The sequence below is a fragment of the Hypanus sabinus genome, chromosome 4, assembly GCF_030144855.1.
Source record: "Hypanus sabinus isolate sHypSab1 chromosome 4, sHypSab1.hap1, whole genome shotgun sequence".
Classification (NCBI taxonomy): domain Eukaryota; kingdom Metazoa; phylum Chordata; class Chondrichthyes; order Myliobatiformes; family Dasyatidae; genus Hypanus; species Hypanus sabinus.
The window spans coordinates 65,237,866-65,260,383 of NC_082709.1; the positions used below are offsets into that span (position 1 = coordinate 65,237,866).

At 42.2% G+C, this 22,518-nt stretch overlaps 1 protein-coding gene across 4 annotated transcripts in view; it reads left to right on the forward strand.

Annotated features, from left to right (window-relative positions):
• The window catches only part of pard3bb (par-3 family cell polarity regulator beta b), a 1,128,463-nt gene extending 1,108,041 nt beyond the window's left edge, over nt 1-20,422 (forward strand). For 3 of the 4 annotated variants that reach the window (XM_059967323.1, XM_059967321.1, XM_059967324.1), the window contains one exon: nt 15,867-20,422. In XM_059967323.1, coding sequence (XP_059823306.1) covers nt 15,867-16,263 — 397 coding nt within the window. In that variant the 3' untranslated portion in view covers nt 16,264-20,422. Of the gene's footprint in view, nt 1-6,913; nt 7,035-15,866 lie in introns of those variants that run through there. The other variant, XM_059967325.1, reaches the window with a different exon arrangement.
• Nucleotides 20,423-22,518: the final 2,096 nt, after the last annotated feature.

The following is a 22,518-nucleotide window of genomic DNA, read 5'->3' on the forward strand; positions in this document are numbered from 1 at the left end:
CTGACAGGGAAATTATATTTCCTTATTCATTTTTATGCACCCCCTCATAATTTTAAAGACTACCATTAAGCCTACTGTGCTCCAAGAAAAACAATCCCAACTCCTCTGGTTTCTCTCTGTATAACTAAACTTTATATTGACAAAGCATTGCTTTAACTTGAGAAATTTTCTCTTCAGAACACTGAATTCAATTTTTCTTTTGCCAGCAAGATCAGAAAGTATCTTAAACAAAGTGAAGAAAAAGTAGATATCCTTCTTTCTTGTCATTCTATTCATTTAATGAACCCAGAAACAGAATAATAGTCCAATGGAAGTGGTGGGCAGGTGATCAGATGAAAGTAAATGAATACAATTGAAACGCCCCAGTTTCCTTGGCTCCATAAGTCTAGAGAAAACAACCTCTGGTCCCACCAAACTTTAGAGTTTGAGGCGCACTTGATCCCTACCCCGGTTTGTGTGGAAGGATGCTGTGTCATTTACTAACCTGCTACAAATTAATGCCACGAAATAACAGACAGTACTCTGCATACGATTAAAGGTATTATATTCATGAATCTTAACTGAAGGGTTAGTAAAGAATAACAAAAGGAAAAGGGCCCATTCAAATTAAACAGTCAAATGACTCTGGATGAAAAGCTGGAGGGCAGAGCTCTGTCAAAGAGCTGAAATTGGCGCAATGCGCAGCCTTCCACACATGCAATGTTTGGTTCTGTGAGTAGACGCAGGCACGCCGTCCAAGGCTGAGGGAGGAAGGTACAGTGCAAGCGGGTGAACATGCTGCCATCGTGGCCCCCAGTTGCTTCTTGAAGGATCTGCAGATCTTGCTTCCACAACCCTACGCAGAAGTCCAGTCTGTTCAATGATCACTCCTGAAACTTGGATACAACATGGAAAGAAGGGCCAAATGTGAGAATGATCTGAAGGACACAGAAAATACAACCATGCCCATGTCAAGTGAAGTCTGAGATATACACTCAGTATACTGTCACTTCATTAGGTACCTGCTTTTTAATGTAAATATCTAACCAGCCAATCAAGTGGCAGCAACTCAATGCATGCAGACATGGTCCAGAGGTTTGTTTGTTGTTCAGACCAAACATCAGAATGGGGAAAAATATGCTCTAAGTGACTTTGACCATGGAATGATTGCTGGTGCCAGACATGGTGGTTGGAGTGTCTCAGAACCTGCTGACCTTCAGGGATTTTCACACACAACGGTCTCTAGAGAACAGGGAAATAGTGTGAAATTCAAAAGCCAGCCAATGAGCAGTAGTTCTATGGGCCAAAATGCCTTGTTAATGAGGGAGATCAAAGGGGATTGGCAAGGCTCGTTCAAGCTGACAGGAAGGCGACAGCTAATCAAATAACCACAGAGTACAACAGCGGTATGCAGAAGAGCATCTCTGAACACACACATCGAACCTGGTACAGGAGGTACTTAATAAAGTAGCCACTGAGGCTATGTCCACACTACATCGGATAAATTCATAACTGAAGCATTTTCTCTTCATTTTTACACTTCGTCCATACTAAAACAGCGTTTTCGTCCCCCAAAACCGGAGCTTTCAGAAATGCTTTCCAGGGTGGGTATTTTTGGAAACGCTGCTGGGGCAGATCAGTGTGGATGGGGTCAACGCTGTCAGGCGGCAGTGCGCTATTTCATTGTTTTCTTGAACGCAACCTAACAATTTCAGAACAGACGACAACGAGACTGAAGTCAGAAGAGTTAGAAATGTGCTCACCAAATACTTTGACCCATAACTTACTGAATAAATAAGTATACTGTACTCACTTTGCTCTGTTTTCTGTCCTTGCTCGTATGAAGATGGTTTACCTATTTATGCAAGTACTTCTCTGACAATAGATGTGTAACAGCCTAATGTAACGTTGTATGGAAATACAAGATAACACTGATGCAGACATTAAAACATTTATACATTTAACAAGGGGCTTTATTAATGCAACATAGTCAGTTTTTCAAGGTTCTTCGCCAGCCGGGTCAATCTGTCTGTGAACTCTCTGTCGGTTGCCTCCATACGCTCCAGTATTTGTTTTCTTTTACTTTTAAGTTCTCCTGCATGAGAGCCAACAGCTGTCCATCGTTTTAAGTTTTTCTAGTCTGTAACTACACAAACGAGCACTTTCACAGCGAGATTCGACACCAAACATGTCGCTTGTTTTCGGTAGATGTGTCCTGCGCATGCGCAGTAGGAGGAGATTCGCCGAAATCTCCGTTTCAATGTGGATAGAGATATTTTTAAAAACACATAGTGTGGACGCCTATCGTTTTTACGCGAAACCGGCGTTTTCAAAATTATCCAGTCTAGTGTGGACATAGCCTGAGTGTATTTAATGATAATAGATTACATCCACACATGAATGTAAATCACCTGAAGGTTTCGTGCATTTACGTTTTTTGAGTTTGAACTTGTGTATTCATAAGGCAAAGCGTTTTCAGGAGCCTAGAATTTAGAATTTTATGATTTGAATGCCATGAAAATTAACTCATTTTACAGACATTCCGGAGCAGGCCTCAAAGTGGAGAAAAGGGGCCGGGGGAGGCAGCAGAATTTTTTTTGCCTCTTGTTACACCTTAAACTATGGTTGAGAGGCCATGATATTCAAAGCAGCATCAGGATAGCTGTATTTAAAGACCAGATACATGGCTTATTTCACATGACAGAGACTTGGCCCGTCGTTAGGTTTTGCAAACGGAAGTTTGGAACTAATAGAGATGGAGCAAATTTGGCAGATTACAATTATGCACTTAAATTCTGCCCAGAGTTCTGTGATTATATAAGCCAAGTAGGTAATTGGTGAGTAACTAAGTTTTGGAAGGCTTGCTCTAAGAGGAATGGCGTGTTCATCCTTTCGTTTTCGTCACTCCTTGATTTGACTTGTCGTTTACTTCATGTGTTATGTGTAAATTTGTTTCAGACCAATTGTATTTACCATGACAAAACTCTGCTGAAAGTAGAATATAGAACTTGAATTTGTAACTACATTTGTAGGCTCCAGGATATCACAAAGCCGATAAAGAACATTTTGTAAGTGCACTCACTATTGAAATATAGGACAATTTTGTAGCTAATTTGCTCACACAATGTCCTAAAAGACCAGGTGATAATGATCAGATATTCTGTTTTGGTTGTTGGATAAATATTGATCAGGACATTGTGCAGATATTACTTATTGTTCAAATTGGTACCTTGAGATTACCTACACACATCTGGCAGGGCAGAAAAGTCATCAGTGTAATAGTAGATCACAAATGAGGTTCATACACACTCATCTTTTAAGGTGTTACAAATAGTTAAAGCTCAGTATTCTGCTGGAGTATCTGATTGGATTATATGTTAGAGTTGTTGGAGTGAGACTTGAATACAGAACATTCAAGTTCAATGACTATAAGGCAGAGCAGAATTAGGCCACTCAGCCCATCGAGTTTGCACTGCTATTTCATCACGGCCAATTTATTATCCTTCTCAACCCCATTCTTTCTGCTTTCTCCACATAATCTTTGATGTCCATACTGTTACGAACCCCGTAACTGGGTAACTTACCAGCAAAGATAGAGAGGCCCGTTGAAGTCTGATGGTACTATTTTTAAAAGTCTTTATTTATAAAGGGGCACAAAAATAAGATTAATACAGACATTCAAATAAAATACGTCGTCAATACTCAATCTAAAAACGCGATTATAATAATAATCATCAATTAAGCAATAGCTCTATTGTCTGTCTAGGAGATATTGTATTGTCCAATGGAAAGATAAAAGTCACTGTCCTTTCAAGCTGCAGCTCTTTGGGTTTAAGAGAGACGGTTTTAAACTTGCCCGGGTCGTTTATGAGGCCAATCCATTGAGTCGGGGGGAGTTGGTTCCCCGTTGTTAGTTCCAAGTCGTTTTCCGTGGTACCAGCCACCAGCCCCCAGGCAAGGGAACCGAACGCACGTGGCTTCCTTCAAATGGCTTCCTGCTATTACGGGATCACTAGCGTTTCTTCTGGTGCGTCTGGAGGGGTTGTTCCCCCAGACCCTCTTTTATACTTCCTCACGGGGTCTCAGATGTCAATGAGGTTGGGATGATGCAATCCCTCTCTTAACCAGCCCACTTTGCCCGAGGGCTTGCACGTAGCATAGTCCCCAATCCACAACCGTTGTCTCCAGGAGACAATGGCCATGTCTCTCTCTCTCATTTCCTGGGTCCTCTGACCCAACCCAATAATGCTCTTGAGATTCTCACAAAGGAGGGGGCTACCCCGCACCCTTCGGCCCCTCAGAGCTGGGGTACATTCATAACACTACTAATGAAGAACCTATCAACCTGTGCTTTAAATATACCCAATGACTTGGCACACACAATCAACTGTGGCAATGAATTCAACAGGTTCACCGCCCTCTAAAGAAATTCCTCCTCATCTCTGTTCTAAATGGACGTCTTTCAATTCGGAGTCTGTGCCCTCTGGTGCTAGACTCCCCCACTATAGAAAGCATCCTCGCCACATCTAATGCACACTGTCATTTCTCTGCAACATACTGAATGGTGCAAACTAGCCTACATTGGCTCTAAGAACAGCGGTTTCTCTCACATCACCTGACAGAACGCCTCAAAAATACTTTACCTATGACCAAACAATAGGTTGTAAAATCACGTAGTTGGAGTGTTTCAGCTTTAATGTAAATATATTATCGAAGTATGTATTTTTTGCAGGCATTCACAGTAGAACAAAGAAAATCAATGAAAAACTACACACAAAGAATGACAACTAATGTGCAAAAGACTTAAATGTGCAAATGTACTGTAAGAAATCAAATAATAATCGAGATAAACAAACAAACAAATAAATAAGTAATACTGAGAACATGAGGTAAAGATTCCTTGAAAGTGAGTCCTTAGGTTGTGTTCAATGTTGTGGTGAGTGAAGATATCAGGAACGTAATGGTTGAAGAGTAATAGGTTAGTGTATTTGTACCAGTAGGAGTGTGTAATTGCAGCCTGATATGTTTACATAGCCTTTTCCCCAATGCAGGTGACCTGGGATTTTATAATAATACAATTAGTAAAATTGGCACTGACTAGTGCCTGAACACACTGTACCAGTTTACTCCCCCTCAAAACTGCATTTGTGGTTTGAACTCTCTTAAACTTTAATTATATAATAAATATTTTAGAGAAAACAGTATTAGCATTGCTGACAGATTCTAAGTGAGGAATTTTGAAAATAGAAGGCAGTGAGTAACTATTAACAGAGGAGGGGTAGTCTATGTGCGAGATTGCTGGTGATTAGATTAAATTGCAGCATTATACGATTTCACAGACATTGACTGAAGCTAAATGAATTGGAAGAATATTACTAATTCATCTTGGCTATTCCTTTGAAAGGGCCCCAAGCTAATGCCAATCTCTCACCTTCTAATGCACAATTCCTGCAACACCCTCACACATCAGTACAGCATTATTGTGCCTTGACTATTCAGACAGACTTAACTCTATCTAGTCAGATTTAGAATTCTCATCCTTTTGGACCATAAGACAAAGGAGCAGAATTAGGCAATTTGGCCCATCGAATCTGCTGACCATTCCTTTATGTATGTTTTATTATCCTCCTTAGCATCATTCTCCTGGTTTCCCTCTATAACCTTTGACGTTTTTACTAATCAAGAATCTGTCAACCTCCATTTTAAATATACCTAGTGCGGGGGTCGGCAACCCGCGGCTCCGGAGCCGCATGTGGCTCTTTTACGTCTGTGCTGCGGCTCCCTGTTGCTTTGGGAAATAATTGGTTGTGGCGACCCTTTTCCTGGCACATCCGAACCGACTCACAATTAGATAGCCTACGGGGGTTTGCGAGCACAGAGCTTTGGAGCCTCTGCGCCATGGGGGGCAGGTTGAGGGAGGCTTAAAAGTGAGGCTGAAGATTTCGAATAAAGTTTTTTCCTTCGACTGCAGTTACCGACTCCGTGTCGTAATTTTAGCGCTGCGTGTAGCACACCGCTACATGGTCAGTATTTAATTAAAATGTATTTTATGTTAGTTTGTTAGTTTTTGAAATGTAAATCTAAATTTGAAGATTATGGTGATCTTGTACAATCTAAATAAGACTTTGTGGCGACCCATTTCCTGACACATCCGAACCGGCTCACAATTAGCCAGCGTTCAGGCTAAGGGAGATAGCCTACGGGGGTTTGTGAGTACGTGTCTTTTGCAGCATCCGCGCCCATGGGGGGCGGGTTGAGGGAGGCTTAAAAGCAAGGCTGTTTAGTTCGAATAAAGCTATCTTTGACTGCAGTTTACTGACTGCGTGTAGCAACCGCTACAACGTGTTTTTATCGCTGGCTGTCCAGAGGGGAGGTGCTGAAACGCTTTGTCGCGTGTCTGGAAGAAGTGAAAACTTTCCTGGGCAGCAAAGGGCTCACCTTTCCTGAGCTGGAACAGCCAGAGTGGCTGGAAAAGCTACACTTCATGGTAGACATAACAGCGCACCTGAACACGCTGAACACAGCTCTTCAACGGGGTAAGGACGTACAGCCCTGCACATGTTGGAGGATGTTTTGGCATTCGAGCGCAAGTTGACGTTGCTTGCCAGAGATTTACAGAAAGGCACATTGTCTCACTTCCCCAATTTGAGAGAGTTCAAAAAAGGTCACGACATGATAAATTCGGAGTATTTACATTGGGCAATCATCGCAATGCAAACATCGTTTGGGAAACGCTTCTGTGAGTTCAGAGAGGAAAAAAACACATTATCCTTCCTGGTCACTCCCCTAAGCATCGATCCATCCCTACTGAATACGACTGCATTGTCAGGTGTGAGTCAACCTGAACGAGGATGATAAATATTTTAATTGCCTATTATTTTACGTATATTCATATGCTTTCATTGTTCAGTGAAATAGTCCTTTTATTTTTCAGGTTGACAGCTGGCTGACGTTATTTTTGGTTTGCTGCTGGCGGCAAATTTAAGTTTGGCGTTTTTCATAAATACAAGAAGGACTCAAATAGACGTTGAGTATTTTACTTAAAAGTAACCTTCAACCCAACGTCTTTTTTTCGGAGGTCAACATGTTTTTGTTGCATGCAGAAATGTAATTTCGTTTTCTCTGCAGGAGTTCATCAATTTCATAAATGCAACACATTATAGTTTGTTTATACATAGCATAAAGGCAAAACAAAACGTTGTATGCAGTGTTATTTCATTTTAAATGTCAAACGGGTTTTGCGGCTCCCAGTGTTTTCTTTTCTGTGGGAAACGGGTCCAAGTGGCTCTTTCAGTGGTAAAGGTTGCTGACCCCTGACCTAGTGACTTGGCCTCCATTGCAATCTGTGGCAATGAATTCCACAGATTCACCACCCTCTGGCTAAAGAATTCCTCCTCATCTCTGTTCTAAAGGGACATGCTTCTACAATGTGGCCTCTGGTCCCAGACTTCCCCACTATAGACAACAGCCTCTCCACGTACACTCTATCCAGGTTTCAATGAGATTCCTCCCTCATTCTTCTAAACTCCAGTGAATGCAGGCCCAGAGCCACCAAATGCTCCTCATACATTAATCATTCCATTCCAGTGATCATTCTCGTGAACCTCCTCTCCAATTAAGAAAAGGGGACCCAAAACTGCTCACAATACTCTATATGCAACAACACACACAAAATGCTGGTGGAACACAGCAGGCCAGGCAGCATCTATAGGGAGAAGCGCTGTCAACGTTTCGGGCCGAGACCCTTCGTCCTGAAATGTCGACAGCGCTTCTCCCTATAGATGCTGCCTGGCCTGCTGTGTTCCACCAGTATTTTGTGTGTGTTGTTTGAATTTCCAGCATCTGCAGATTTCCTCGTATTTACTCCATATGCAGTCTGGTTAATGCCTTTTATTGCGTTCTTCCATGATACATCCCTTTCTGTCTCCAGTATTTCCGTCACTCATCACTCACAGTGGATTCTGAAGGATGCAGAACTCCTGTCTCTTTTTCTGTGTAACACCAACAGTTATATAATTCTTTACAACATAGAAGGTGCCATTCAGCCCATCAAAGCCAAGCTGACTCCCAGCACAATGACATTTCCGTCTGATCTATTCCCTATTGTGTGCTCTTTAACACCACCCTCCCAATTTTCTCACCAGCTGCCTGCACTGGGATCAATGTAAGGTGGTCAGTTAATCCAACAATAAGCCTGTCTCTGGGATATGGAAGGAAACCTGGGAAATGTAAAGGGAAACCCACTCAGTCCCAGGAAGAACATGTAAGTTCCTTCCCGATGCACCCCAGATCGGAATTGAAGCTGAGGTCACTGGAGCTGTGAGGCTGTACCACTGAGCTGCCCTTTGAATTCCTAAGCACGCGTTGAACATGAAACCAGATGTAATCATGCAGAGTAAGTATAGGCCTTCCCTGTGATTAATCTGTCAAGATCCTATTGCAAAACATCATGACGACTTTGGGCAAATAACTTTAATTTTATAGTATACTCAGCCCCTGCTACACAACATGAAGTACATCTCAATGATCCAATAAACGGAAACTGCGTCTATCCTCCTAGGCGAGCATTTATAGCTGGGTCATTTGCCTTGCCCAAATAAAAAATCACCACTCAGCGGACAGTGTTGTGTGCAGATTGCCTTTCTTTATTACAAGTGGTTGCTCATTAAAAGAATTAAATTGATTGTAAGCATTACAGGACATTGGAAGGTTGTGAAAAATGCTACATAAATGAAAGTTTATTTTAAGCCATGGTGACTAGGACTTAAAGTAGCTTTTTTGAACTCTTTTCCAATGCAATGCTGCACTTTAATATCTTCACCAGTAGCTGCTGCTGACAGCATAAACCAGGTATCGACACTACTCTTGATTGTTACAGTCATTTTTTAATCTTCAGCTGTTCAAGGAAAGTAAGTGACCTTAATTGTTCAGGTCTAAATGTTGTAATCTTACTTGGTCAGGGCTTGGTGATTCAATTTGAACCACTGTAGAAAAATGATGCAGTGTATCTGCCAAAGGCAAGTGATGTGAATATAACTGCTCAAAGCCACTGATGAAACCTTAACAGCTCAGATCTAAGTGCTGCTGCCTGTATTGTAGTCTCAACTGCTCAAGCCTAAATCAAGCAGACAAAGTGATGGTGTCTCAGAGCTGCGAATGTAACAGCTCAAGCCAAGTGTTTCAAGTTTGACCGGGCGAGAGGGGGTGCTTAAATGCTGTGACCTTTAATGGCACAGGTCTATATGTCGCACCCTGAAGGCTGATTTCTGAGTGTCACAGCCATAACAGCTAAAGATGTATCAGATCTAGCTGCTGTTTACATCTCAGCTCCTCACCGTACAAACCTCAATCAGACATTATGTTAACTTGCAAAGGAGAAGTAGTGTGGGATGTAGTGCTTCACAAGTATTAATACTTGTCCATTCGTAAATTACTCTCCTTTTAAAACTGGAATTGTGAAGCTCTGCTTCTTGGACAAAAGACTAATGAGGTCACCCTGCCCTTGGAGAATAAAACTCTTAAAACTGTTACAAATGCTTCTAGTGGGATAGATATAAAATCACTAAAAGTAACAGCACTGATTAGTACGGGACCACAGGAAATGCAAATAAAGCATTAGTGCTCACTTGTAAGGAGAGAATTAAAAGGAGAAATAGTGGTTGTAAAACGTGTACAGAATCTTGTTTAGACCACCCAACACTGTGCATAGTTCTCAACTCTAATTCATCGGAGGGAACTGTGGAAAGTGACAACTAAAATTACAAAGAGGGTTGAGAATGTAGGCATAGAAAAAATATTCCCAAATGTAAGTGTATTTCCAAATATAATTGTAAGTGTACAATTGTTATTCTTAAAACCCAAAGAGAAATTTAGGTGAAAATTTCTAACCAGTGGAATAGTTAAAAGGTGGAACTTCCTATTAAATGAAATAATCTCAGCAATTGTCATGGATGCACTTAAGGGGGAGGAAGTATCTGAGGTGGAAGGTAGTAGGGAGGTGTGATGGCTGTTTTTTGGGTTTTCTTTTTCCACTCCTTATTTAATTTTATATATTTACAGTTTTTTAGGTATTGCAGTGTCCTGCTGCCACAAAACAAAAGGTGGCATGACGTATGTCAATGATTCTGATTCTGAAGAATTGGAGTGCTGCTTTGGTGGCACTAACCGTTTGGGCTGGGCAGTTCATTATTACCTTGTGTATTCTCGTACTGCGAGAATGTGAGAGAGAGAGAGAGAGAGACGGAATCGTTGCGAAGAGCTCACAGGAGCAGTGTCTATCCTGCAGGTGATGTCCCAGCTGCTCATACACTGAGAATCATTTCCTGCATGTGGACCAGAGTCAAAACTACCACCCAGAGGAGAGTGGAGAGCCCCTACAAGCCGGCCACTTGAGTAACAAGTAGAAGTGTAGTCATATGAGGCAAAATAAAATCTTAAGGCAGGATAAAAGATCAGTTGTTAATCTTACTCCATGAAGGTTGGCAGGTGTCCCATGAAATGTATCAAAGGAAATGAGTAAACAATATCCTTCAGAGACATGACAATAATAGATACCTGTAGCTGTGCCAGGGCGAAGGGAAGGGGGAAGTTAGCAGGATACTCCATGATCATGGAAACCTTCAACTTACAGATGAACCTCCACAGCTGTTCTTATTCTATACTCATATACAGGTTGAAACCCTCAAGTTCAGCACCTTTGGGACTTGACTGGCAGCGAGCTCAGTTCTAGCAGCCGCTCTAGTCTAAAACCCGGGTAATTGTTCGTCCTTTACTTCTTCTTTATGATCATAAGATCATAAGACATAGGAGCAGAATTAGGCCATTCAGCCCATCGAGTCTGCTCTGCCATTCCATCATAGCTGATGATCCCGGATCCCACTCAACCCCATACATCTGGCTTCTCACCTTATCCTTTAACGCCCTGTCCGATCAGGAAACTGTCAACTTCCATCTTAAATATACATACAGACCTGGCCTCACCGCAGTGTATGGCACAGCATTCCACAGGTTCACTACTCTCTGGCTAAAAAAATCCCCCTTCCCTCTATCTAAAAAGTTGTCCCTCAATTTTGAGGCTGTGCCCTCTAGTTCTGGATGCCCTCACCAGAGGAAACATCCTTTACATATCCACCCTATCCAGTCCTTCCAACATTTGGTAGGTTTCAATAAAATCCCCTCCACAAGACCACACTACCTCTGGTGTCTTCTTGATATTAAGGTCATCAATACTGCATGTTTAATCTGCCAGCAGGTTGCTCCGAAGAGGTGGGGTTGGACTTGCGGTGTACCATGTTGCTGTCTGCTACACTGCGTTGGAGGTGGTGCGCGGTCAGACAAATGGTGCAAATGATTGCCTCGCTTGTGTTTCTTGTGTTTATGAGACCCTGTTGGATATCGGTAATGTAAAATACTGCAAGTCCAACGTCCCTTGCACCATCGACCTACAGGCCATGACTCTCAAGGAACTTGGTTATTATTTTTAATGACTCCATGTTTTTCTGCTGTCGTAATTATATATGTTATATATGCTTTGTGCTGTGTTGGACTAGTGGCCCTGCGCTTCGCACCTTGGCCCTGGAGGGACGATGCTGCGTTTGGCTGTATTCATGTGTATGGTTGAATAATAATATAAGAACTTAAGGAGCAGGAGTCGGCCATCTGGCCCACCGAGCCTGCTCTGCCATTCAATAAGATCATGGCTGATCTGGAAATTAAACTTGAGTGATAATTAAACGATATTCATTTTATTATTGTTCAAAGTAAATCTACTATCAAAGTACATATACGTCACCATATACAACCCCGAGATTCAGTCCGTAATGGAATCAATGAAAGACTGCATCCACTGTGCAAAAGACAGCAGACTGTATGAATACAAAAAAAAGAAATAATAAGTAAATAGGCAATAAATATCAAGAACATGAGACCTTGACAGTGAGTCCATTGGTTGTGGGAACATTTCAATGATGGGGCAAGTGAAGTTGGGGGAAGTTATCCCCTTGGTTCTAGAGTGTAATGGTTTGTTTTGCATGCCATCCATTCAGATCTTTTTTTCATCTCTTTGCATTGAGATAGGACAAAGTAATGTAGAGTACAGTTACAGAGTAACTGCAGCACAGGCAGACAATAAGGTGCAAGGTCATGACAACGTAGATTGTGAGGTTAAGAGGCCTCTGACTGTACTAGGGAACTGTTCAATAGTCATATAACAGGGGATATAAGCTGTCCCTGAGCATGCTAGTACGTGGTTTCAGGATTTTTATCTTCTGCACGATGGGATGGGAGAGGGGAGAACAAGTTTCAAGGTGGGTGGGGACTTTGATTCAGTTGTCCACTTTACCAAGGCAGTGAGAAGTGTAGACAGAGTCCAGGGTGAGGAAGTTGGCTTCTATGAAGTGCTGAACTGTGTCCACAACTCTGCATTTCTTATGGTCATAGACAGAGCAATTGCCATACCAAGCCATGATACCCAGGATAAGACATTTTCTGTGGTTCATTGGTAAAAATTGGTGAAGGTCAAAGGGGACATGCCAAATTTCTTTAGCCCCCTAAGGGAGCAAAGAGTTTCAACCTATACTTGTATATAGCATAAGTAGCTATCTCTGCTTTTCTAATGCATTTGATGATAGTATCGATTATCACTGTAATCAGTGATACACTTTTTAAACTCTACTATGGTCTGGTGTGTTGTGGGTGTTCAGACATTAATATTTAAGAGGGAGTTAGATATGGCGCTTGTGGCTAAAGGGATCGGGGGTATGGAGAGAAGGCAGGTACAGGGTTCTGAGTTGGATGATCAGCCATGATCATACTGAATGGCGGTGCAGGCTCAAAGGGCCGAATGGTCTACTCCTGCACCTATTTTCTATGTTTTTAATATAGATCTACAATAAGTGTCCGCTTTATTAGGTACACCCTGTCCGTTAATGCAAATATCTAATCAGCCAATCATGTGGCAGCAACTCAGTGCATGAAAGCATGCTGACATGGTCATGAGGTTAATTTGTCAACCAGACCAAATATCAGAATGGAGATGAAATGTGATTTAAGTGAGTTTGACTGTGGAATGATTGTTGGTGCCAGACAGGGTGGTTTGTGTATCTCAGAGACTGTTGATCTCCCTGGGATATTCGTGCACAATTGTCTTCAGAGTTGTCGGAAAATGGTACAAAAAACGTTCAATGAGGTCACTGGAGAATTGCCAGACTGGTTCAAGCTGACAGGAAGGTGACAGTAACTCAAATAATTATGTATACAACAGTGGTGTGCAAAACAGCATCTCTGAATGTGCAATATGTCAGACTTTGAAGTGGATTGGATATAGCAGCAGAAAACCATCAGCATACACTCAGTGGCCACATGAGGTGTCTGACAGGTGGCCACTGAGTGTATATTATGTACATCATATGCTCTTACAGGATTGTCACACCGTGCTATAAAATAGTGCTTCCTCAAGAATTAATGCTAGGGACATCTTGTTCAATTTAATCACCAGTAATGATGCCTCATTTTCCCTTCATCTATACACTCTATATGACTTCAGAAGTCTCTCTCACTTAAGATTCGTGTTAATTATACCGCCTCTGAAGTTCTCCCAGTTGGTGCAAAATTCCCGACTTGCTGTACCCATCTAGCAGTTTCCAACCAATAGTTTCCCTCCATTAAATCAGAATAAAGACTGAATGAGATACTATTCAGGCCAATGCAACATTTCTACAGGTGCTTTTCTTCTGATTCCACCTGGCAAACTCCAGCCTAACAGCTTGAACTGAATTCTCACTCCATGTCCCTTTTCTCTTGATTTTGCTCTCCTTTGCTTTGTCTTCCTGATCCAGCTGACCCCTTCACCCACACATTCCTCCCACTGGTTCGCCTCCTTCCCTTTATTCCACACTCCATCTTTCCCTCCTATCAGAAATTTCCAGCTTCCAATTCATTCTCACTCTCCTCGTCCCTCATCTGCCTATCAACCCTTCCCCTCACCTGGGTCAGTCTGTCATCAGCCAGCTCCTGTTCCACCCCTCCCATCCACTTGCCTTCTTCCTATCCAGTCCAGATGATGAAACATAGACTGTCTGTTACCCTCCATATCTGCTGCCTTACGTAATGAGTTCAGCTCACAATTTGTTGCTCCGGATTTCACCACCCACAATCTCAAGTTAGATTAGCTTTATTTGTCACACATTGAAACCCCAAAGCATACATTGATCAAATCACAAACAAGAGAAAAACCCGCAGATGCGGGAAATCCAGGCAACACACAGAAAACGCTGGAGGAAATCGGCCCAAAACGGCAACTGTACTTTTTTCCATAGAAGCTGCCTGGCCTGCTGAGTTCCTGCAGCATTTTGTGAGTGTTGCTTGAAGCACACGGTGAAATGTGTTGTTTGCATCAACAACCAACACAGCCCACAATGTTGCCATGCTTCCAGCACCAATGTAGCATGCCCTCAACTCACCAACCTTGGACCTGTAGGTCTGTTGGAATGTGGAAGGAAAGTAGAACATCCGGAGGAAACCCCACAGACACGGGGAGAATGTACAAACTCCTTACAGACAGTGGCAGGAATTGAACCTGTACTTCCGATCACTGGCACTGTAAAGCATGACGCGAACCACTACATTACTCTTGTGTCTCCGGGTCCTAAAAAGTGGGCAATACAGAGAGAGCTATCAGTGACACGGCAGGCAAAGTCACACTTCACAAATGGCTCGAAGGCTGGAGAAGGTGACAGAGACGAGGAGGAGGGAGGCCACAATGTCATGTGCATAACGCAGTATAATTTTCAAATTGACCCATTTCTTATCCATGGCCAGTGTCTATTCAGGAAGCAGAACAGGTCGGCTAGCTCAGGGGAGATGGGGGAACTGTAGCCGTGCAAGTCATATGTAAAACCAAAGCTTTTGTTTAGTGTGCCAGCGTTTTTCTTGCTGAGAAGCTTAAGGAAGTTTGACATGTCAGCAACTGCTGAAAGTATGATGGTCTGGTACAGCGATTCAAACATGCAAGAACACGAGAAGCTGCAGAAAATAGTGGACTCAGCCATAATGTACACCACAAGCACATTCCTCCCAATGATTGGCCCTATCTACGTGAGGTGCTGCATCAGAAAGCAACAGCCACCATCAAAGGTCACCATCTTTCGAGCCATACCACCAGGCAGGAGGTACAGAAGCCTGAAGTCCTGTACTACAGGTTCAAAAACAGCTACTTCCCTTGAACCACTCAATTCTTAAACCAACCTGTACAACCCATAATCAGAACACTATGATCAGTTTGCTCTACAACGGATTTTGTATTTTATTTTTTGTTGTAATTGTGTCCTTTCTTGTAAAAAGTGTGCATAATTTATGTCTAGTTTGCTTTTCTCATGAACATTGTGTATCTGATGCTGAGTCTGTGGTCCTGTAGCAAGTAGGTTTCTCATTGTCCCAACGCAAAGGCTGAGTGAGCTAGGACTTTGCTCAGTGGAGTGAAAGAGCATGAGAGGGGACCTTATAGAGGTGTACTAGATGATAGAAAGCATAAATTGAGTGGCTAGCCAGAGGTATTTTTCCGGCCTGAAAATGGCTAATACAGGTGAGTGTAATTTTAAGGTGATTGGGGATAAGGATTTGGGGGATGTCAGAGGTAAGTGTTTTTACGCAGAGAGTGGTGGGCTCATGGAATGCCCTTCCAGGGGTGGTGGTAGAGGCCGATACATAAAGAAACTCTTAGACACGCACATGGATTAGAGAAAATTGAGGGTTTTGTAGGAGGGAAGGGTTATATTGATCTTAGAGTAGATTGGCAGGTCAGCAGAACATCGTTGACTGAAGCGCCTGTACTGTGCTGTTCTGTGTTCTACTTGTGTATATGACAATAAACTCAACTCTGACTCTTCTAGGCATATTCCTGGAGAACCAGAGGAATATCGTCTCCGAGCTTCCTATGGTGATAGAGAACCTCCCAGATACTTGGGTGCACAACGCCACGCCATAGGATACCCACATCGAGGGAACTATCCACGGAACGCTGCCGACGCCCGCTTGGATCCCAGGATCCCAGATTACCCGAGCGGTGCCAGGCTGCGGGAGGCTAGGTACAACCCTCCTGCTCAGTACAAGGGACCCCACAGGCATGACGTGCCTCCATCTCCAACACAGACTTTTAAGTTGTCTCGCTACCATGACCAGGGCAAGGTGGAGTACCGAGGGAGCAGCCCAGACCGATATAGGTACCCCTATCAAGAAAATCGACATCAAGACCCCAGGCAAAAGAATGGTATGACAGCAGCTGTCTAGCCAGGAACTGATGAAGTGATGCCAAGGTACTGCTTTATTGCACCAAGGCAACACTTCAGCAGACATTGTCCTCGACCGCTCTCTCAACATCCTCAATGATCACTTTGCCTCCCTTTTATGAATAGATGCGTGTCCCTGAATCAAGAATGAAAATAAATAATTAGAATGCCATCCAGTCTGAGCAGGACTTCTGATAATGCTACACAGAGAAACTGACCAAAATCAACCCTACAATGGGGATACTTCTGCCAGAGAAGGGACCTGATAATGCAATTGTTGACATGCTTTTTTTGGAAAACGTCATCTCACAATCAAGTTGCCAAGGTTGCAATTGAACTGAGCCCCTGCATAAAATTAAAAGCAGCATGCCTTATAACTGCATTATATAGTGGAATGCTATTGGGCAGGAAATTAATCACAAGCTTCAGATGAGTTTTTAAAGAGACATTGCCTGAACTATTGATCCAAATGTAATCATTGCATCCATTCCTAGGTATTCTCCTAGCATTCATTTATTACATATTAAGCAGGTCTTCCATTCACAAATAGGCAAACCTTCAACTGTGCTGTGAAGAATTATATTACTGGTATGAGTGCCAAGTCAAGAATCAAATGGCCTGCGAAGTTCTGGTCAAGAGGATCTTTGCCAAGCCATCGTGGTGCAGACTTCAGAAGGCTGACACCAACTTTGCTTGTTTTCTACTACTTATTAAGGTGTTAACCAACAAAAATCATTACGAATGCAACAGATGTTGACCAATTTCTGTGAATGATAATTACTGAATGTTCATTGTTATCCTCCTGTATTATAATCTCTCAAGAAAGCAGTCTCTATAATTATCAAGAGTTGAAAGTCTTCTGATATCTCTTTCAGATGACATCACTCCACATCTTATTCATCCCAGCTATCCAATTTATTACCTCTCCACAAACCAGCAATAATTTCCCTTTTAATATGTCAAACACTTTTTTAATATCTGATAGTTAGCAAGATGTAATTTGTGATTTCAGACTGAATGCTAGTTTCAAAGCCTGTTCTCCATTCGCTAAGAGACGCCTTTTAGAGTGTTCCAGGGAATTGTCAGCCTCATGATACCATATAATGATGTCATTCAGCTGGATTAAAATATATAGGATGCCCATAAATGTCAGTTTTAGAGGGCTTTGGTAATTACATTTCATTAAAAATGGTTTGTCCACCTGCAATTAAATAGAAAATTGTATTTCTTTAGGCTTAAAACACATTTTGTGATGGAGAAATACATAGAAATTAAGAATTAAACTCCTAGGTCTGTATGTAACTCTAGGTAGTGTCAAACAGTTCAACGAAAGGACTCCAACCATACTCTCTCATCTTGTGAATTGTACACACTATGAGTCAGTCATAGGCCCACATCTAGTCACTGTTTTGTGCTAAGTGACAAATTTTGGCCAGAGTGGCAGGAGTTTGTCTCTGAATGTGGAAAGGGGGAACTAAACTAGCCATCTTGCTGCTCTTAAGTTGCTTTCACCTCTCACTCACTCACCCCCGGGCTCACGTTGGGTGTGGGAGGAATGGTTTTGATCGACGTTCCCCTTAGATACACCTGCCACCAGCTCCGAGTTCCAAAATACTTCTGTCGCTCACTGCCTAGCTGTTGAAGGAAGGTTGTGGGTGCCTCTAAAAATTTACCAAGAGGAAGCAGTAGCAAAAGAATTGACACCAACAGGCTAGAAAAGAAATGCTATCTTAACCACTTTTTCTGCCCACCCTCCCCTTCACATTGCAGTGACTGATTATTATGCTCCAAATGACAGAAATATCCACTTGAAAATCTATTCCCTCTGAGATATTGCACAGGTTTTCATGACAATTTGATTGGCCTTTGAATGATGCAGCAATAGAACAATTTACGTTTGTGAGAAGCTTTCAGTGTGTGATTGGTTATCTTTTTATGATGACCCATTCAGTCCTGATTAACTAATCCATTACATGTGGTTTCAGTATTCCACCATGAAATCATTACAATGAGAGAGCTATAGAAAAAGAGAGATGGCTGTAATTGAGTTGTGGTCACCTTGAGTGGAACTTGCAATAGTATAAAAGCTTGTAACATCATGGAACCAGGAGGAGACCAATTACTCCAAATTTTTTATTCCACCATATCTGTCACCATATTTGACTAAATACCTCACTTAATTTGTGGGTAGAGTTAAGGAGACGCTGTAAACAATATATACTTAATCCGAAGGAACATAGAGGCATACAGCTCTGAAACAGCCCACCAAGTGATGCTAACCATTAAGCACCCTTTTACACTAAACCTATACTAAATCGATTTTATTCTTCCCACATTCCCATCACCTCTCTCCCCCAGCTTCTACCACTCATTAAAGGTAGTCCACAGATGTTAATTAAACTAGCAAACCTCAGTGCCTTTGGGACATGGGAGGAAACTGAAGTATTCGGAGGAAACCTGTGCAGTTACAGTGAGAACATGCGAACTTCACACAGACACTAGAGAGGCCGGGATTGAACCTGTGTCACTGGAGCTGTGAAGCAGTGGCTCCACTGACTCTTCCCCTGTGCAGCCCCAAAAGATCCGATTCAAAGACCAGTTAACTTCCTTAAATCTCAGCCTGTTCCTTAAAGAGCAAAAATCACTTCAGTTTTTTAAACTTACATTTGACACTGGTCATCTCAGTGGCAGTAGTTCCAGAATTCTGCTTTTTTTTGTACTAACCAAATGATTATGATCTATTTTTTATGCTCTTATCCTTCTGCTAGATCAGCTGCCAACCATTCCTGACAAGTTCCATTCGCCCAAAGTGACTGGTTTTAAGACGCCAGTAGCCCAGCTTTGCCCCTTCTCCTGTCAATAGAAATGGTTTTGCTGGGCTTAGTAGCTAAGCCACATGTGAAGACCAGGAGCTGGTTGTCAGAGGCCATTTGAGATGCACACCATTGAGAGGTTTAATAAGTAATGGGAGCTCATCCCCACTTCCTTTCCCCAATGGCTGTGACAACCTTAAGGGACTAATCCCTTCATTCCCAAGATATTCAAATGTCTAACTAAAAACCTCTTAAGCATCACGATTGTCTCTGCTTCTACCAGTACCCCTGGCAGCCCATTCCAGGCATCTACCTTACTCTATGTTAACAAAAGTACTTCCCTGCACACCTCTTTTTAAATCTTACCCCTTTCACTTTCAATACATGTCCTCTGGCATTTGACTATATTACCATGGGGGAAAATACCAGGGTTCATTTCCTGGACAAAAGCTGAGCTCTCTTTTCAGTCTTGCTTCTTTTTTTTTCCTGCATACCCGCCTTGCATCTGTAGCTCAGGGAAGTTTAGCTTTAGCTCAGTAAATCTTCCTTCTTGTCCATGCTGATGATACAGTGAAGGATGCCCGATCGCAGCACTTTGCTAAGCTCCGCTTGCTCAGAATATCCTCAGGTGGATATTTGAAAGCTCGGCTCTCAAGGGAGTTGAAATACTACAATTTGTAGTAGAGAATAATGGAGATTCAGGAGCAAGCAGCAGGCTGCAATCGTCCTTATTAAGAGTTGAAATATCTCCTGCACAGAAGAATTGACTAGCTCTGTGTGATTGCTAATCTAATGAAAATGTGAAGAAGTTTTTGACAAAGGGTTCTACCCAGACATCGGCTTGACTTTTCTAACTATATCTGAAGACTCCTTTGCTGTTTTCTGTTCATAGTACGTAGAATCCAACTGAAATGTGGATATTTTATTAAAGAATAATGGATAAAACAAATTAATTACAAATATAATAATTCTAACTGAGACTTCAAACATAGAAACTTGGCTACCATTCAGAAGAACTGCTGTTGATCACTTGTTGACTTCTGGAGATCCATTCCAATGGGGTGTCGGAACAGCACAGCACCATAAGGTGAGGGAGACTGGCCAGATACTGAAATTCTGTACAAGTCCTTGCGGGCAGCAATTAAAATATTAACAAACAACCTTGAGAGTCACTTCATCAACAAAGCCAAAAATGTAATTGGGATTATGGATTTGGGGAACTCTTCTCCCATCTCACTGAGTGTTTTTGTTTTCTCTTTTTATAAACATTTATTATTAATTACAGACTCGATTATTTTTTACTCCAGCCATGTACACTCGTTATATAAAAGCAGATTATTTCCTGTCGCTCAGGTGTTGATTCAGTCTGTTTTGAGCACTCATTGGTTAATGTCAGCCGAGATAATGTCAAGCAGTGATATCTTTACACTACGTCATTCCTTGGAGTTTTGAGCAAGTAAGATTGCCAACACTGCATATTTTCCACAAAAATTCTGCCTATTAAAAAAATACTGATTCTTTCTAAAATTTTGTTCCATTAACGTTGAGAAGCCACACCCCTTGCCAGCCCGCAGGACCGCCATACCTTACCACTGAGCAAGTGGTAAGTAATACTTCTCATCTCATCACATCTCCTGAAGTCTGACCTTGTGGCCGAGGACGAGTCTTTCCACTGTGACACACGCTCAGTGCCTCTAGGCCCATTCTTTATGGAGGAACTTAAAATATAAAGTTCCTCTGTAATTTTAGGAAAACGCGAGGAACATACAAATTTGAACACAGATGCATAAATTTTAGGAGGACATGCAAGGAGGCAGGCTAATGTGTTTTCTTAAATCTTTAGAATCAGAATCGGAATCAGGTTTAATAATACTGACATATGTCATGAAATTTGTTTTGCAGCAGCATGACAGTGCAACACACACAGTTTTTATATTGCAACAGCTTCTGCTCCCATCTTACAGGCGAGCAAATTGAATGATTGCAGCTGAAACAAATGTGAGAATGCTTTGGGATTTAAACTGAATGCCGCCAGCTCTCAAAGTTGCCTTGACAGTCATCCACAGTTTTACTCAACCAACAGGTCCAGTGGCTCTAAGGAACCCATGGTACGGTTTTAAAGGACGTGAATGTTTGTGGTCAATGTCACAGTAAGCATTAGCACCACAAACCAGATGGTTCAGACATAATCACAATGAGCTTTTGGGTGCTCAGTGTCAAAACTATCTGCTGGGTTTCATAGGTTTGTGCAGCATTGCAAAAGGCCCTTCAGCCCACTGAGTCTACACCAAACTTTGCACATCACTCCCCATTTTTTAACGTTCCCTCTGTTCTCTCCTCAAAGATTTCCACTCAGCTGCTGTACGGGAAGAACAACTTACAGCAGTCGATTAACTAAGGTAAACACAAGAGATGTTACAGATGCTGGAAATCCAGAGTAGCACGCACAAAATGCTGGAAGAACTCAGCAGGTCGGGTAACATTGTGGAAAGGAATAAAGAGTCAACATTGAGGCCAGAGACCCTCCATTAGGTTACTGAAGCTATAAGGCAGCAGCTCCACTAGTTACACCACCCTGTAAGCACAAATAGCGATTAAACTTGATTGGTTGAAAAGTAGCTAAGCCCATGAACAGTGCTTATAAGTGTAGGACTTTATTTTTAACCTGCTCAACTTCAGTGTCAAGTGTACCAGTGACACCTCCCTCCCTGACGTTCTTTTATGCCCACTTCGAGCCATGCAACGCAATGCCAGCTACCCCTCTCCCAGGTGTGCAGCCATTGTCTGGAACAGCAGCAGATGTGAGAAGGACTCTGCAGAGGGTCAACCCCCTTAAGGCTGCGAGGCTGGACAACATTGCAGGCTGAGCACTCAGAGACTGTGTGCACCAACACGTCTTCAACACTCGGTGGTTCAGGCAGCATCTATGGAAAGGAAGAAGCCATCGACGTTTCGGGCTGAGACCCTTCTTCAGGGCTCCAATGAAGCGTCTTGGCCCAAAACATCAACTGTTTATTCCTTTTCAAGGACAGTTTTAGTACTTTTCCCCATGCAGTAAGGCTTATCAACACTTCCATCCATAACCACCACAACCACTGCTTTATCATTACTGCATGTATAGACATTCCTGTGCCTAGCATTACTTTGTGGACATAAAATCAATTTATGTATATGAGGTATCTTGTATATTTATATTTTTTGTGTTTTATTTATTATTGTGTTTTTTAAATTTTATTATGCTTTTTGTGCTGCATTGAATCAGCAGTAACCATCATTTCATTCTTCTCCACTTGTGTAGTGGATATTACGTTAAACAATTTGAATCTTGAACCTTGAATCTACCTTCCAGTCAAGATGGTGTTCGCTGTCTGTCAAGATCGTGGCTCAGGCTTAGTTGTTTTTAAGTTCATAGGGATGATTTTGGGATCAGAGAGGGGAACATG